Source organism: Melitaea cinxia, chromosome 16 (genome assembly GCF_905220565.1).
Source record: "Melitaea cinxia chromosome 16, ilMelCinx1.1, whole genome shotgun sequence".
Lineage (NCBI taxonomy): Eukaryota > Metazoa > Arthropoda > Insecta > Lepidoptera > Nymphalidae > Melitaea > Melitaea cinxia.
Window position 1 is genome coordinate 6033119 of NC_059409.1, and position 18288 is coordinate 6051406.

An 18288-nucleotide genomic window follows, 5' to 3' on the forward strand; every position below is an offset into this window, starting at 1 on the left:
AAATAAAACTAATATCCTTTGATTATTACATTAAAGACAATGTTAGTAAGTTTATAATAAAAATTTGATAAGCCTTACTTCATTATTATTTATAGTATTTTACAACTAAATAATTCTAAACTTTTTTTTTATAGACGGCGTCACGGACTTAGACCGAATATAAAAAAATCATCATATCAAAAATTTCGATCTAGCGAGTACATCGTTCCATAGCAGCACCGACACGGTCTGTCGGAGATGCAGGTTCGATCCCGCTGGAACGGTCGATTTTTGATATGATATTTTAAAAAAAACGTTTAGTATTTCCTAATGTGTGGGGGCAACACAAAAATAAATCGTACGAACTAAATGATTACTTGGTAAAAAAAAAAAAATTGACGACACGTTGGCGCATCGCCAAATCACTAATTGTAGCTGTTGCGCTGGCGGTTGCGGGTTCGATCCCGCTCATGACAAACATTTGTATTGACCATACAGATGTTTGCCGTGGTCGGGGTATTTGTGTAGTCCTTGTGGATCTCTCCACCGTGCCTCGGAGAGCACGTTAAACCGTCTTTCCCGGTTATTATCCTATACACCTCATAGCGATCGTTACTCCTAGTAGGGAATATATCCGCTAACCCGCATTGGAGCAGCGTGGTGGATTGAGATCTGATCCTTCTCCTACATGGAGAAAGAGTCCTATTCCCAGCAGTGGAATATTACAGGCTAAATCACTTTATAGCATTTTACATTTTGAACCGAATTTTGTTAAATCATTTTAGTGTTATGATTAAATACTCTTTCATACAAAAACAAATTATTAAAATTCTTTCACATTTGACGTTTGCACTTATATTTAGGCATTCTGCCACCGGTACTCAATAATTAATATCAACGTAAAAATAATGTCTTTTTGTTTCAAAATGTTTCTGCAATTACCTAAAAGTCAACGTAAGTATTACGATATTTTACTGTTACTTTATATCTAATACTAATATTAGTTCATATTGTATACTTTTATTTGTGTTATCATCAAAATTATCAAAATCTATGTTTCTCAGTAATAACATGTGACGTAATAATGTAAAAGTTTCTTTTATCTTTTAATATGATAAAGTATTTTAAATCACTTTAAAAATACACGCTCATCAGTTATAACATTTCGTTGTCACTGTAACAGACATTTCTTGGAAGAGACCACTTGAAAACTTAATTACTAACGTAATTAAAATACAAATTGTAACTGTTACCACCACAACACATAATTATTTTAAAAATGTTACATAAAACACGCTTAAAGTACTTATAAGAAATACGCTTAAATACTTCTTCCCAAAAAAATCATAAAGAATTATTACAATCAATTGCTGAATGCAGAAGTTATCCTAAACATTTGTGGAAAAAAATTAAAATATGAGTTGAATTGAAAATCTCCTTTAAAGAAGAATAATAACCTTGTCTCATTGATTCTACCAGAATAAGATATTTATAATATCAAAGATTTATATTTAATGAAAAAAATTGACAAAGAATTATTTGTATAAGTACCAACATTAACTACAAGAAATAACGGTTTGGAAAAATTTCCTTCAAATTAATTTACGTCTTGAAATATAGGTTCTATGATTGGAAAGTCTTGTTCAAAATAAATAAGTTGACTATTATAATTTTTTTTTTTCAAAATACATAAATAAGCATACTGTTATTATATTTCTTTCATTAATTTAAACGAAGGACGACTCAAACGACTCGAACTCGTTAATTAAAGTAAAAAATTAGTCAGATATTGTAGACTGTATTGTATATTTATAAATAAAAAATTAACAATCTCTATCCAGAGGTAAGTATATGTATATATTATTAATCAAGGCATTTCGTAACATAATAATGGCTTAAATTATAGCTATCCCAAACTTCCAAGTTACGTTATAAACAGGTGTTCAATAATCTAATTTAAATAGCTGTGAAATTTTAATCTAAACCCACTGAAAGATGCGAGATTAGTATGTAGACATTTTGTATTCGTTATTTAATAAGTATTACATTACTTATTTAATAAGTAGATATATAGAATATTACATAACGTACACCACATTAAAGGAATGTACGTATTTTAAACATACAAGTACTCAGGTATAGGTATAGTACGGCGGTCTTATCGCTAAGTAGCGGTCTATTGCAGTCAGTCAAATTTTAGGTTGAGGAGAACAATATACATAAAAGGTGGTGTTATAACCAACATTATACGTACACAAATACATAATATACACATTATTACTGTCATCACATGTTATTACATGTATTAGCTTCAATGTACTGTAGTAACAACAAACAAAAAAAGGACATTAACTCGTTTATTATTATTTATTATTCGTTACTAGAAATTTACTGGACTATTATGTACAACCCTGGACACTAATTTATGGGGTTGGGGGGAAAGAGGGGGGTTGGGTGGGGGGAGGAGGGTGGGTTTTCACCCCTCCGGCAGACTATTTTCGTGTAAACCCCGTTGTTACAGAGATAAGGTTAAGGTTAAATTTTTGTTATTTTTGACTCCACCTTAATTCTGGTGCTGCGGTAAGTTTACTCATGCTCCGTTCTGCGACTATCACGCGTTATTTTCCAAGAAATTTACGTAAAAACGATTTTTACTGTAAGATGAAAATACGATACGAACTGACCTTTAACGACTGACGAATAGACACTTTTAAACAAAATAACGCCACTTTTAAACAAAATAACGCGTAGTTGTGCTGCGGGACGTCCACTCATGCTCCGTTTTGGGACTTTCACACGTTATTTTTCGAACTAATGGTGAAATAAAATGATAATTTAAAACACAATAACAATTATTAAAAATACGATACGAACTGACGTTTAACGACATAGACAACATAAACTGAGTTCTGGGACAGATTATTAAATGCATAATATAAATTATATAAAAATCATTTTTAAGATTTAATAATCTAAGCTATTTTTATTTATAATTAATATCTCAAATAATTGTAATTTTCTTTTCTTAAAGTACTTTTAAATTTATATCCATAAATAGGTCAGAGATAGAAATAGATTAAAAATACTTTGAGATAGTTTAACATTGCGTGCTAGAATATAGGTTTAGAAATTCGAAAAATACCCAAAACCGAATCGGAGCACCCCACTGTCCACGTGGTCTTGGTCTGTCCTACCCCTAGAGTGTTTTTTTTGTGCCGCGGAGGCGCGGAGGGAGGGCAGCCCTCGCCCGCCGTGCGAAAGCGCGCGAACGAATGCGTAGAGGAGCGGCTGAGGCTGGTCGCCGCAGGCGACCAGCCTCCGCTGCGGAACGGAGCATGAGTGAGCGTGCTTTCGCACGCAAGGGCGGAAGGGCTGCTTTTCCCGCAGCGCCGGAGCCAAGCGTTCCTCTAACTTTCGAAATTCTTCTTCTAGCCTGAAAACTTTAACCATGGATATCTCCATAACTATGGGGTTCTGAGGTGTGACAGTGGTACCAGTGGTAGCGTTCCCCATCCTCTCCCCCCTTCCCCCCACGTCGTTAAACGTTGTACTTCTTAAGTTAGATAGGTTAGGGTTATTTTTTTTTTTTTTTTTTGTTAAACGAAACTGTCGTTAAACGTACTTCTTAAGTTAGATAGGTTAGGGTTATTTTTTTTTTTTTTGTTAAACGAAACTGTCGTTAAACGTACTTTTTAAGTTAGATAGGTTAGGGTTATTTTTTTTTTTTTTTTTTTGTTAAACGAAACTGTCGTTAAACGTACTTCTTAAGTTAGATAGGTTAGGGTTATTTTTTTTTTTTTTGTTAAACGAAACTGTCGTTAAACGTACTTCTTAAGTTAGATAGGTTAGGGTTATTTTTTTTTTTTTTGTTAAACGAAACTGTCGTTAAACGTACTTCTTAAGTTAGATAGGTTAGGGTTATTTTTTTTTTGTTAAACGAAACTGTCGTTAAACGTACTTCTTAAGTTAGATAGGTTAGGGTTATTTTTTTTTTTTTGTTAAACGATACTGTCGTTAAACGTACTTCTTAAGTTAGATAGGTTAGGGTTATTTTTTTATTTTTTTTGTTAAACGAAACTGTCGTTAAACGTACTTCTTAAGTTAGATAGGTTAGGGTTATTTTTTTTTTTTTGTTAAACGAAACTGTCGTTAAACGTACTTCTTAAGTTAGATAGGTTAGGGTTATTTTTTTTTTTTTTTTCGTTAAACGAAACTGTCGTTAAACGTACTTCTTAAGTTAGATAGGTTAGGGTTATTTTTTTTTTTTTTTTGTTAAACGAAACTGTCGTTAAACGTACTTCTTAAGTTAAATAGGTTAGGGTTATTTTTTTTTTTTTTTTTGTTAAACGAAACTGTCGATAAATGTTTAATTAATTTTATATATAATATATAAAGTATAGCAATTAATTTTATATACAATATTAATTATATGTATATGATAATTTTAAATTAGATACGTTATGGTTGTTTTTTTTTTTGCAATGACAAAAATTAAAATAAAAATAAAAATATATTTCAGTAAAAAGTATGACATGAAATTAAAATAAAATACACTACAATCATTTTGTTTAATAGTCTGTTTTAGAACTGTTTATGTTGTCTATGTCGTTAAACGTCAGTTCGTATCGTATTTTTAATAATTGTTACTGTTTTTATTTTATGTACAGTTATTTAGATAAGAATAATGATTTTGTGTTTAAATTTTTTCTAAAAGTAATGCTAAGTGACGCGTTATTTTGTTTAAAAGTTTCTATTTGTCAGTCGTTAAAGATCAGTTCGTATCGTATTTTGATTTTGCAATAGAGATCGTTTTTACGTACATTTTTTTTGAAAATAACGTGTGAAAGTCGTGGAATGGAGCATGAGTGCATTTCCCGCAGCACTGGAATTAAGCTAGAGTCAGACACGGAGCTCTAAGGTATTGTAATAATCAAATCTAAGGTATTGTAACCTCAAAACTTTAACCACAATATTTTCGTAACCATGGGGTTTACACGATAATAGTTGCCAGGGGGGGTTAGGGGGGGGTAGAAACCTACCCTTCCTACCCCTCCCAACCCCCCTTTTCTCCCTTAACCCCATAATTTAACCTTAAAACAATAACCACGATGTCTTTGTAACAACGGGGTTTACACGAAAATAGTCTGCCGGAGGGGTGAAAACCCACCCTCCTCCCCCCCACCCAACCCCCCTCTTTCCCCCCAACCCCATAAATTAGTGTCCAGGATTGTAATTAATTACCATTTACTGGAACCATTTTAATTAAAATCGAAATCGCACATCGCATTTACAATCATAATTATTTCCACAAAATAACTTTATAAAATTTGATTATAATTTTTATTTTATTCCTTTTCAGTTAGTTTCGTGGAAAAATGGCCGCTAATGAATCCAAATGACATAGCGTTTATCATTGTAACGTATTTTGCATTCATTCTCAAAATAGGTCCGCTTTTGATGGAAAAGCGTCCACCGTACAAATTAAATACGTTTCTCGTATTTTATAACTTAGTTAAAGTAATAAATTCAGCTTTTTTAACGTATAAGGTAAATCTCTTATTAATTAATCTTTCTAATATATAAATTTCTCGTGTCGCGGTGTTTCTTACCAAACTCCTCCGAAGCGGCTGGAACGATTTTTATGAAATTTTGTATGCATATCGGGTAGGTTTGAGAATCGGACAACATGTATTTTTCACACCCCTAAATGATAATGGTATATAGCCAAAATTTTTTATTTTTATTGATTTAGCATAAAAAAATACATACTACCTAAAATGTTCAGCTAGTGATAAATTATATATCGAAGCGTACGTTTATCAATAAATGGTTTCTAATATATATGTATAAAATGCTTGTCAAAATGTAATCCATAAATGTAAGTATCAACTTTTGATAAAAAAGCTTTTACAAATACTCTTTTTTAACGTAAATCCTCAAAGAGTGGATTAACTTCAATATATTGACAGACGTATCGTTTTGAATACATATTGTCCTACAAAAAAAATGGGACTGTTCTAGCTGTAAACGAACGATTCGTCACATTTTATAAAAAATTCGTAAAATCAATATAGCTTAATATTTTGCAGTTTCTCTGTTATAGTATCGACAAAGGATTATTTCCGAGAAAATGTTTATATGACGATCATACCGTTTTTGTGAGTATTTCTTTGAAATTGTTTTAATTTTGTAAATTTAATTTCATTAAAACTTATTAAATAAAGTGGTTATTCGTGCGTCATATTAATTTTAATTTACTTCAAATTTTATTAAATTCAGCACTCAGTTTTTAAAATAAATTATATTCACAGCAATTAACTAACAAATTTACAATACGCTCATTAATAATGTATTTTTTTTAATGAATTTAGCAATAATGAAATAATTTATATTTCAGATAATTGCGGCTTTGTATTGGAAGTACTTGGCAACAAAAATTTTGGATCTTGTAGATACAATAATATTCGTGGTAAGAAAGAAAAACAACCAAATAACATTTTTACACGTCTATCACCACGTGTTCATGGTGCTCATGACATGGTGCACTCTGAAATATGACCCCTCGGACCATTGGGCTTTTATGGCGATCGCAAATTGTATAATACACACTGTTATGTACACTTATTATGGGGTATCCGCTTTAGGTCCGCGCTATGCAAAATATCTTTGGTGGAAGAAATACCTTACGATAATGCAAATAGTAAGTCATTATTATTAAATTATCAATATTAAAAAACTAGTGTTTTTAAATTGTTATTTAAAGTAGAACAAATATTTTTAAGTGTAAAAAAAAATCAAAATTATACATATAGTAACAATACACTACACTTTGTCACTAAAAAATAATATTGTAACTTTATGATGAAATCTATAGATGAAATTTAAATAGATAAATGACTTAAATAGCATATGTATATTTTTTTAAAGGAATCAATCCTACTGATAAAGTATGAAATATGCAAATGTCTATTGATAAGCAAATTCCATTTCCTTATATCAATTATAAAACTCTTTGCTTGTATTTCAGATTCAATTCGTTCTCGTCTTTACTCACGTGGTTATTCAAACGTACACTTCGCAGTGTCCTATGAGCACAATTACGTATTGGGTCGGAATCTCCAATCTTACGCTTTTCACGTGCCTCTTCATCGACTTCTATAATAAGAGGTACAAAGCAAAAGTGAAGAACATTGCCCTCTCCTGCACGGGACAGATCTTTGATTAGGTTTTATCGTTTGATTTCTGTTTATGATAGGGTTAATTATATTCTGAAGTACGTAGTAGGAACATAACTTTGTGTATATGTGTAATAAATAATATATTATGATTAAAAAGTTAAGGCGTATTGTTAATCAAAAATAGTAATTAACTGATATAACTAAGCATAATACGAATATAAGACTATTATATATAATATATTATAAGACTATTTATGTAATTGTACAGTGCTTATCATAACTATTTTTATGTTATGGATTTTTAGCACATAAAACACAAGTGAGGTTATTTGACAAACATCTTGATTATAGAATCATATCTGCAGTAGCAATGCTAAATTTGAAAATATCTTGAATAAAGCTGCACATCTCAAATTAATTATAAATAGCCTCCTGGTACATTCATATTATTTATATAAAGTATGTTAAACCTGCTAATTCTGTAGCATAGCCCATGTCCGTTCTGTCGCGGATAGTCTCATTTCTAATCCTATCTTTGAGAGAAACCTCAAGCATAGCCCGTTCCATTGCATGTTGAGCGATTTTAAACTTGTGGACCAGTATCTGCGGAATCTTCGAAGTGAAGACTCGACGAAGCCTGCCGAACGCCGCTAAGCCTAACCAAATCCTCGAGTGGATCATCGACCGAATCATCGAGTGGCAGTGGGCTGGTCACCTCTGTCGCAGGACCGATGGCCGTAAAAGCAAACATGTCCTGGAGTGGAGACCGCGTCTTAGTATCTTTCAGCCCGCTGGACCGACGATCTACGTAAGGTTACCGGTGTAGGCTAGATGAGGACTGCGGAAAACTGGGATGTCTGGCGCGAACTTGGGGAAGCCTATGTCCAGCAGTGGACTGCAATAGGCTGAACTCTATAACTGTAAAGTATGTTCGTAGATAATTGTGTTTCAGACCTTGTCAATCAAGCAAAACCAAAACTGTAGTATGTAGCGTTCCGATAGTTTATTAAATGGCTGGATAGCAAAGATTACCTTGGAAACATAATTTCTATAGAGATAACTTCATACGCCGTTATATACAATATCTATCAAAATATTAATTTTGTGTTACGTATTACAACGATAAACTTTTAATGTACGAATATACTTTTCGTTTCCGCCAAATTACGAACCGCCGGTTTTTGAAAAAGAAAGAAGTAAAGATAAAGTCTTGAATATTTCATTGAGTTTACGAATGATAAAAGAATTCAAATATATTGAAATATTTGTTGGCTACTTTCTCTTCTGACGATGAATTTATTTAAAATATTATAAGTAAACATTTTTTCTAACAAAATGCTGACATTCGTGAATGAATTTTAATGGTTATGGTAAAAACATGGTCAAAAAATAAAAAAAATAAATAAAAAAATTAAACACTAGACTACAGTCAAAAAAGGTTTTTTTGGTAAACTACGCCTACTTTTTGGTTTTCTACCAAGACTATTAAAGGTCTAAGTCAATCTGTTTAACTCTAAACTACTTTAACAGTGTTTGGTAAAGATCGCTATTTATATATTAAAACTCAACACCCACTACTGCTCTTTAGCTTTTAAGTACCTGGGTGACCGAGCTTAGCTCGATATTTTTAGTAAATCATGTTTTTTGGAAATCATATTTAAATACGAATTACATATTTATAAAAAATAATATTTTTTACCGACAATAATAAAAAATATAATATAAAAAAATATATCTAACAAATATAAAAAAATCAAAAATAAAATAATAATGATAAAATATGAATAATATTTTTCGATGTTACCGACATAATAATAAAAAATAAGATCTGGCTATTTAAATAAAAAAAAGAGTTCAATTAGAAAGAAAAAAATAATAACAATCGATCTAGATATTTGAGGATTTGAAGCGTGGTCTTTTCGGTCAAGTGCGACCGGACGAATTCCTAACCTGAGCTATTACAACTTTATTGACGAGTGCGAAATTTACCTTCGTATTCTAACGATATTGTAGTCATTTTTTCATTTTCAAAAAACTGGGATAAAACGACATTTTCAAAAAATGAATCCTAGCTACAATTATTTATCTCCCCCGAAATCCCCTATAAATTTCATGAAAATCGTTGGAGCCGTTTCCGAGATTCAGATTCTATATATATACAAGAATTGCTTGTTTAATAGTATTAGATATTAGAGAAATATATATTTTTAGTTATTTAGAAATTTAATTAATACACAAAAGATATATAAAATTATTATACTTGGGTATTTACCCTTTTTGTACATAATTTGATTGACAATGTAAAAAAAAATTTTTTTCAAGTGCTAATTTTAATTTTTAAAATTCATTCCGGATTCAGTGTTGAAAAAAAATCTGAGTACTCGTGTAGTACAGAAAATCAAACTTGACTGAAAAGTTGTTTAAATCGAATAAAATAAGAAAAACGTAAATTGAGAGTTTCATTAGCCGCTTTTATGCCTGATTTGTCAAGTCACCCTTATTTATTGAAATTGCTAAAAAGACCATTAATCGGTAAGTACTAAAATTTATACGGCTTTTATAGCGTTAAAATAATGCGATTTGTGAAAAAAATAATCCCCTTAAGTGATTCTTAATTTAGCCCTGCATCACTCTTTAACACGTATCATAATTGTAGGTAATATAATCTTGAATAATTAATAAATAGAAGTAAAATATATATGAATATAGTAACTAATTTACCATAACAACCTGTATACTGCTAGCTATTTCTGAGCAAATAAAAACAAATTAACTATCTCGCTTACACCCGTATGTTTTTTGTAATCGTTTTTGTGACCATACCGTAGATGATGATAATTAATAAAAATGAAACTATTTTTAATAAATAGGGTAGACGTAAAACTTTGTTTAGCAAAAATTATCTAAGCGTAGTATAAATATGTTTTTCGTAACCACTGTAGATTGTAAATGTTATAGCAATATATTACAAGTCTTATGTAAAATGTGAGAGACTGTTACTTGCGGACAAGCTTATGGGCTTTTGCAAGTAAATATAATTTGATGTATGCTTTTCTTAATGTTACAAATAAATAAAAAAAAAAAAAAAGGTACTTAGTAGAAATTTCAATAATATAGTTAACCTTTTGAGTAACTTTTAAAACTACAAGTAACAGCTCTAGTTTTCTTATGCTTTATTGTTGGAACGAAGTTCCTTACGGCAGGCTTGACATTTGGCTGGGCGACCGAACTGAAAAAAATGTGATACTAAAACCGTAAGAAAAATATATAACGAAAGTGACGTCATATCAGTCACACGACTGTATAATATGACGTTTGTAAAACTAAAATGTTACTAGTAAACTTTTTTAAATTATTTATGTAATTTTATACTATCGACAAAAATAAATAAAGACACATGTTTTTTTTTATTTGATTTATTTTATTTTACGGTATTTGTTATTTTCTAAAATACAAAATTTCCTAAATACTTTTATGTACTTAATTAAAAACCAATCAACAAAATTAAAAAAAAATCAAGAACTATAATATATATATATATATATATATATATATATATATAAAATTCAACATTTTTTTTATTGTGTTGCTTCTATACTATACGAAGGAACTTCGTTACTACCTGGTGTCCCATGACACCACATAATTTTTTTAAGTATTTTTCTATTTTTTTACATGAATTAATGTTTATTTATTTTACGTACTTTGAATTGTGCTTTATTTTAACGTGATTAACTAAATAAATTATTAACTAACATTATTAAAAAATGTAAACCAAAACCGATTACGGTAAGCAAATACGACTAATGAGAAATTCTAGTGATTATGCTAATATATACTACGCTCATACCCGTCTTGTAAAATTACTTGCCTTACATAGCTTTATGCAAATAGGCAATCGAATTCCTGTTTGATGTTTCCATACGACATTAGATTTAATAGAATTGCGTGAATATACCCAATTACTTCGTCCATATAGCCAATCCACTTTTATTTCAAATATGTCTAAGTCATAAAATCAGCTATAACGTTATGGTAATGGTAATTTCTATATGCCATTGTTGATTAAGGTTTAAATAACTTTATATTAATATCAACGAATTCTTTACTTCAATTACATGTACGCATTATCACGTACATGACTAAGCTCGCAATTTTCCAACTGAATTCTTACTAAACTGTGAAAGTGATAAATATTATGAAAAGCGATCAAAAATGACAGATTCAACTAATTTGTGGCACTTCACCTCTGATAGGTGATCCACTTTTCACTCTTACTTTAGTCGTAGAACTCCTGGCGACGGTAAAGTTTATGCGTGGGCGTGACTGAAAGCAGCAATTTAAAGTCACCGTAAATGCGATGATCGAATCTTGAAAATGTCATAAGTGAAATTCGTACTTATATTAAATTTACTGCAAACATGCCATACTTTCGCGCGAGAATTTGTTTAGTGTTTGCTTGACTAAGCTCTACATTTTTATTGTTGGTAGATTAAAAATCGAAATAATTTATCAACATGCGACTTACACCTTTAATAGAATGCCCCAGCAAGAATGGGTAGTCCTGAAACGCCTAATAGTACGACTAGCTGGTGCTCTTATAAAAATAAACCAAAAAAAATACCAAGTGATGTCAAAAATATGTGGTTGTTTTTAAAAAATGCGTTTTTATTTACCTTAGTGTACTTTCATGTACACCACGGTCGCAAATTAATGAAAGCCTGCCCCCTTGACCCTCTCCAGGAGCTCTGGCTACCTTAATCACCACAGGAACAGAGGTACTACCCCAGTCGGGCTGCTCCAAATTATGAGCAATATATTTCCTGCTGTGCCCTACCTCAATATACCTACAATTGTATTAGCATATTACTATTCAAAAGATTAAAAAAAACACTCAAACAGCACTCCGTAATCAAAACCGACGATCAATGATGACTGATGATACGATAACCAATGAATGTAATGATGATGACGTTATGCATAATAAATGTTTAAAAGGGCCAGTCTCGTAATCCTGGCTTTAAACTACTTCTTAAAATCATCAAAATAATAATAATAATAATTCTTTATTTCAGGCAACAATTTGACCCATAAAACAATTTGACTTTCTTCAATTCTTATAATACACAAATACAACTTTAAAAAAATGAATAAATGTCACGACAATTTGAAAAATACAATTACAATAATAAAATAAAACTAATTACAATCACACAATGTCCAATATGAATAATAATAATAATTAATATTTAAAGCTTTCGCTCCGGCATTTGTATCGCAAGGTGTCTATCGCAGGGTATCTATCGCAGCAATGCCGAAGGTAGAAGCAGTCAAAACGCTCCGCGATCATCTTCAGCACACTGTTTTGGCTGCCCCTTACTCTACGCACAAAAGATGCGCATCGCTTACGCATGGTGGTGTGGAAGCAGTCGGTTCTTGCGTCTGCAAACATGCCCGAGGCGATGCAGCATCGGAGCAACCCCAACAGTATCCTGAATGCATTATTGTAGAGGACACGGAGGTCACTGTATCTTTTCTTTGTGTAGTCAGCCCATAAGCTACACAATAAAAACGTAAGCGGTGCAGTTGCAATAACTAGTACAATATAACTCCTCGCAATTAATTAGGAATACGACAGTAACGCAACACTGTTTCATTGTTCTGTGACAATGACAAGCATTAATTGGAAAAGTTATAAATTCAACCAAAGAGACAATTAGAGAGGAGCATGAAATGATAAAATTAAATAACAAATCCTCCTATTATTTTGCTATAGCTTTTCTTTCGACATTCTATGCGTAGAAATTATAATTAAGCGTCTGTTTTTTTTTTTTTTTCATCAAATATTTTCATACAAATTGTTATGTCGACCTATATAAACAAAAAGAAACGGTGTCCATAAATAATAAAAAATAATCTTTTGGTGCTAATATTATAAAGCTGAAAAGTTTATTTGTTTGTTTAGGGAGCATTTTACGTAAGTTATTAATGATTAAATTGATCTTATTCGTAGACCGCATTTTAATTTCATTTACATACAGTAAAAATGGTAATAACTAGCTATTTCACATTACCTATTTATATTGTTGCGGGGGCGTTAACAATGGAAAATTCCCGTTTTTAAGATATCGACTCCAAATTTGGTACGAATCTCCTATATGTGATGTAGAAATGATCGATGAGCGGATTTTAGGATAACTCATGCCCAATAAGGATTACGGGGGTGGGCGTTAACAATGAAAATTTTAAATGTATGTAACTCCGAAACTACTAAACCAATTTTTATCAAATTTTTTAAGCATCTGTAATTTGGTCCAACTTGGGAGATAGGGTAGTTTTTATCTCAATTGGACTCGGTAGGTGGCGCTGCTATATGTATGTAGCTCTGAAACTAATGAATCAATTTTTATCAAATTTTGTAAGCATCTGTAATTTTGTCTGACTTGGAAGATATGGTAGTTTTTATCTCAATTGGACTCGGTAGGTGGCGCTGCTATCTGTATGTAGCTCTGAAACTACTGAATCAATTGTTATCAAATTTTGTAAGAATCTGTAATTTTGTCTGACTTGGAAGATATGGTAGTTTTCATCTCAATTGGTCTCGGTAGGTGGCGCTGCTATCTGTATGTAGCTCTGAAACTACTGAATCAATTGTTATCAAATTTTGTAAGCATCTGTAATTTTGTCTAACTTGGAAGATATGTTAGTTTTCATCTCAATTGGACCCGTTAGGTGACGCTGCTATCGGTATGTAAGCTATCGAATTTGGTAGCTGTTTTCCGGGCAGGACAACTTCTGCTGGGTCCGCTAGTACGTTAATAAATTCATATAGAGACGATTTCTCGAAATAAAACACGCAATTTTTATTAAATGCGCCATGCAGCAACGAACATAAGTACAAACAGATATACTTACAAGAGTCCGGAATTACACAATATATTGTAACATAATTGTATTTACTCGCAACGAAAAAACTTCCCGGCTTCAATTACATCGACACGTACTACGTAGCTAGACGAAAAAATAGTCAAGTAAATACTCGTTATCAAAGATTACTCAAAAAGTTGTTATTAGCTCTCGATGAAATTTAAATGTGACCACATGATAAACATCAGCTTTCGATTAAATCAAAAATCATCAAAATCAGTACAACCGTTAAAGTGTTATGCGGAAAAAATAGTCAAGTAAAAACGCATTATTAGATATAAATCGAAAAGTAATTGTTAGATCTCAAATAAATTTCAATGGAACCAAATGACACACCTTTCGATTAAAATTTTTTTTGTCGAAATCAGCCCACCCAGTTAAAAGTTCTGAAGTAACATACATAAAAAAATATATATAGTCGAATTGAGAATCTTCTCCTTTTTTGGAAGTTTAACAATGGTTGATTGATTGCTTCAACCTGTAGCATCCCATAGCTAGGCATATGCCTCTTTTTACATGTAGGAGATGCGTGGGAACGTTGTGCACCACGCTGCTCCCTTGCGGGTTGACGGATATATTTCCTACTATGAGTAACGATCGCTATCAGGTGTCTATGATTATATACTACTACTGATATATATTATAACGAACTTCGACGACGCGTTTGCGCAGTGGTCATAGCACTGACTGTTGCGCTGGCGGTCGCGGGTTCGATTCCCGCGTCACGACAGACATTTGTATCGGCCATATAGATGATTGTCGTGATCTGGGCGTTGTGCTTGTGTTTTGTGTGTTTCCGGACACAACTTCCGGTTTGAAGCGTTTATGATAAGTCTAGTGCTCCCAAGAGTGTGTGACGGTGGTGAAAGCCATAGGGACAGACACCTAGTACAGAAACATAAGTTTTGTACAAATACAAATATAGGTAAGTACGTCTCGAGCGAAAATCGAACCTGCAAACACTGGTGTGAGTTAAGCGCCCACGCAATACATGCAACACTTTACAAAGGAGTTGTCATGTACCATATAAATATACGTATATTTATATGGTACATGACAACTCCTTTGTAATAGTGTTGCACGTATATCTTACAACCATTTTTATTTTAAGCATGTATCTAAGTACTTCCTATTTATAAACGAAACGTAAAACAATTGCGTACATTTTTATTATTCCTATAATTAAATTACATCCATTAACTTAGGAATCTGTCTCATAGTAGCCATAATCTTTTGCATATTCATAGTTTCTGTTTACGTTATTCTAAAACCAACTGCAAATTGAAATTTCAAGTAGCTTTATACCATTACCAATACCAGTACCTAATACTTATATTAAAGTGTGCAGTTATAAGTACTAATTGATATCTTTAGAAAGGAAAATGAAAAAAGTATATACAGTTGTTTTTTACTGTTTTAAATGCCCTAATAATACAGCATGTAAATGAGAACTGTTTTTCTGAAATATGACCAATAACAAAAGCAATTGTTTGAGTCAGAATAACTTTCTTATTTTGTTTATTCATACCTACTCAATAAAAGAAAAGATTCTTTTGATTTAGGAACATCAAAGCGAATTTGTTTACATCTAACGTTTTCTTTGCTTTCATTCGCTCACTTGATGTTTTGTTTTTCGTTAGAAAATGTTTTGTAAATACGAATTTTAGCCTTTTTCGGTATTTAGAAAGAAATATAAGATTCATCAGTTCATCAGCACCCTAGGGACATTAGAGCCTGGTGTCCACGCCAGCGAAGTTTTCAAGAACGACAATAATCAGGACATGTATTTTTTTATGTTCACAAAGTTGCTTTAAAAATACAATGTTATTGAAAAATAAACTTCGAACTTTTGCACGACTGTGATCCTAGTCAAAGTTCTAAGACACCTTGGTGGAAAAAATCTCTGAATTATTGACAATATCAAACTTGACTCTTCAGAGATTTACAGAGTTATCATTGTTACTTTTTAAGATTTTTTCAAACAAATATTTCCACGATGCAGCCGCATGTGTATTATAAGTACCTACCTATTTATTACGTAAAGCATGCCTTCTACTAATAGTTTTGTTATTAAAATCGTTGTAGATAAAGTGGTCAAATAAGCTAAGATGTCCATTCTAACTATATCGATAAAAAATTATACATCGTTTTGCACTATCTTCAATATTAAAACTTATATGTATACTGTAATAAGTATAACTTTCTCAACTTGAATTACAGAAGGTAATTTTCTCTGCTTAGTATTAACGATTCAATCCACTAATTTAACGTAACATACGTATTACGTTCCATTTTGTGGAAGCAAAAACTTGATAATCAGAGCTAACTCGACCGCCAACTGCAATTAAAGAGAGGAAATATTATCTTAACGACTTAAGGCTAGAACTCCATCAGCTTTAAGGTTCTCCAGGCACAAACTTTAGATAATGCGATAAAAGATTTGTTGGGCTTGGAATATTAAATTAGATTAAACGGTGATTTGTCTTTTGAGCAGCTTCAGTATTTAATAGGCTCAATAAGTTAATATTAAGGTCCCGAATAATTTGTGGCATTAGTGACCTTTAAAGTTACATTATTTTCAATAAAATTCTAATTCTATTGATTACTTTTTTAAGTGATTACAAATACTTTTCATTTTTAACGATTTAAAAACACATGAAAACAATGATTCAAAGAAAAGAGCTTCTTAGAATATATACGAAATTATTCAATAAAATGTTTTTTTTTTGTTTGATGATGAAATTAGGGTTTAGAACCGGAAACCTTTCTTTCGGTACCGGGATTTCCTGGTTTATTGGGCAGTCAAAAAGAACCGGGAAATCTAATTTCAGTCTCAGTTCTTTCAGTACTTTCGGGAATTTTTTTTAATTACGCAATTCATATTGAAGCGAACTAGAGATGCAAACTGGGTATCTACACGAAATTTATTACGTGTCCTAAAGATAAGGCTGCTATAATAAAAACATGATGGTGGGACTATGGCAACTGTTCAAAAATCTCCCTCTTGTATAGATGGAAAAAACTCGTGCAGAATCAACGTCTCTATGAAGAGATAAAAAGATACTTATAGATCATAAAAAATATAATGAACTGCCTGTCGTTGAGGGAGTCTAGGAGTTGTAGTTTATATTGGGGGACACCTGCAAAGGTGCAAACAATATTCTGCATATAGACAGATGTGTGAAAAAGTATCCAACGTTTCGATGCGAAACATTGTCTGGCCCTGTTCAATACCCTGAACTTTTTGGCAGCCAGTTTGACATTATTCTCCAAACTATCTCGAAATAGGACCTCATTCGTAATGTAAGCATAAGGATCTTAATATTCAGGGAGACGTTCTAGAAATTTAGAGCTACAATGAAGGAGAGCTTGAAAGCGTCAAGTACTCAAATCTGCGACTTTTCTTTCACTTTCATCCCAGAGGTAATAGGCGTGCCAGTAAATAAGGCATCATCTGTGCATTAATGGGTTTCCGAGAATACTCTTTCGACAACCACATTATTCTGCTCTGGTTAAGAAAACCGGTTACCGGAGTGCATGATACTTCTAAGATATCGTATGGTGGTTTCCATGTCAAAAGAGCTTTATGCCAGACCCTATCTGAATTATATGAAAATTACTTTGAAGTGCCATAGCTTCTCCGTTACCTTTTAATAGTGATTGCTCAACGGCGTCAATCACAGTTAAATCCTACGCTACTACATTGATTGGGTTTGAAACTAAGAAAAAGTAGGCTATTATCAAAGCAAATTCACTACTACTTACGCTTTCAATACCATGACCGGTAAACCGTTTCACTACTAGACTTCTTGTTATAAAAAGAATGAACGACACTGTGCGCGCGCATCGTAAAAATTTACTCTCATCATTTTTCCCTAACGCGCCAATAGAAGTATAACTTTAAAAAATATTCGAATTGAGAACTTCCTACTTTTTCGGAAGTCGGTTAAAAACAGATCTGTTCTGAGAATCCTAGTTCGCAGTTATACTCGCTGGAAAATATTCCTCCGATAAATAATTCGCTATCCGCTCGGTGCAGAAATCTCTATTTTTTACAAATATTTATTTCTAGTTTTATTATAAGTTTTTGTCTTTATAGTTTGCTCCACTATGTCGCGTAGAGCACGCAAAGCCGATAGTCTCAGTTTTAACCATAGACACGTGAAAGTGACTGACTCACTGACGTGACTCATGATAGATAAAA

The 18288-nt window shown here is 32.0% G+C and overlaps 1 protein-coding gene across 1 annotated transcript; it reads left to right on the plus strand.

Moving 5' to 3' along the window:
* The first annotated feature begins 887 nt into the window (after positions 1 to 887).
* Positions 888 to 7204, plus strand: LOC123661227 (elongation of very long chain fatty acids protein 4-like). The gene is made up of 5 exons (XM_045596214.1): positions 888 to 933; positions 5339 to 5526; positions 6069 to 6137; positions 6377 to 6679; positions 7007 to 7204. The coding sequence occupies exons 1-5, from the start codon at positions 888 to 890 to the stop codon at positions 7202 to 7204; spliced, it is 804 nt and encodes a 267-aa protein (XP_045452170.1).
* Positions 7205 to 18288: the final 11084 nt, after the last annotated feature.

Excerpts from the sequence above, each read along its gene's own strand:
- LOC123661227 (XM_045596214.1), top strand. The coding sequence starts at position 888 with ATGTCTTTTTGTTTCAAAATGTTTCTGCAATTACCTAAAAGTCAAC. Across the intron at positions 934-5,338 it reads GCAATTACCTAAAAGTCAAC|TTAGTTTCGTGGAAAAATGG; the intron begins GTAAGTATTACG and ends ATTCCTTTTCAG. Across the intron at positions 6,138-6,376 it reads ATGACGATCATACCGTTTTT|ATAATTGCGGCTTTGTATTG; the intron begins GTGAGTATTTCT and ends TTTATATTTCAG.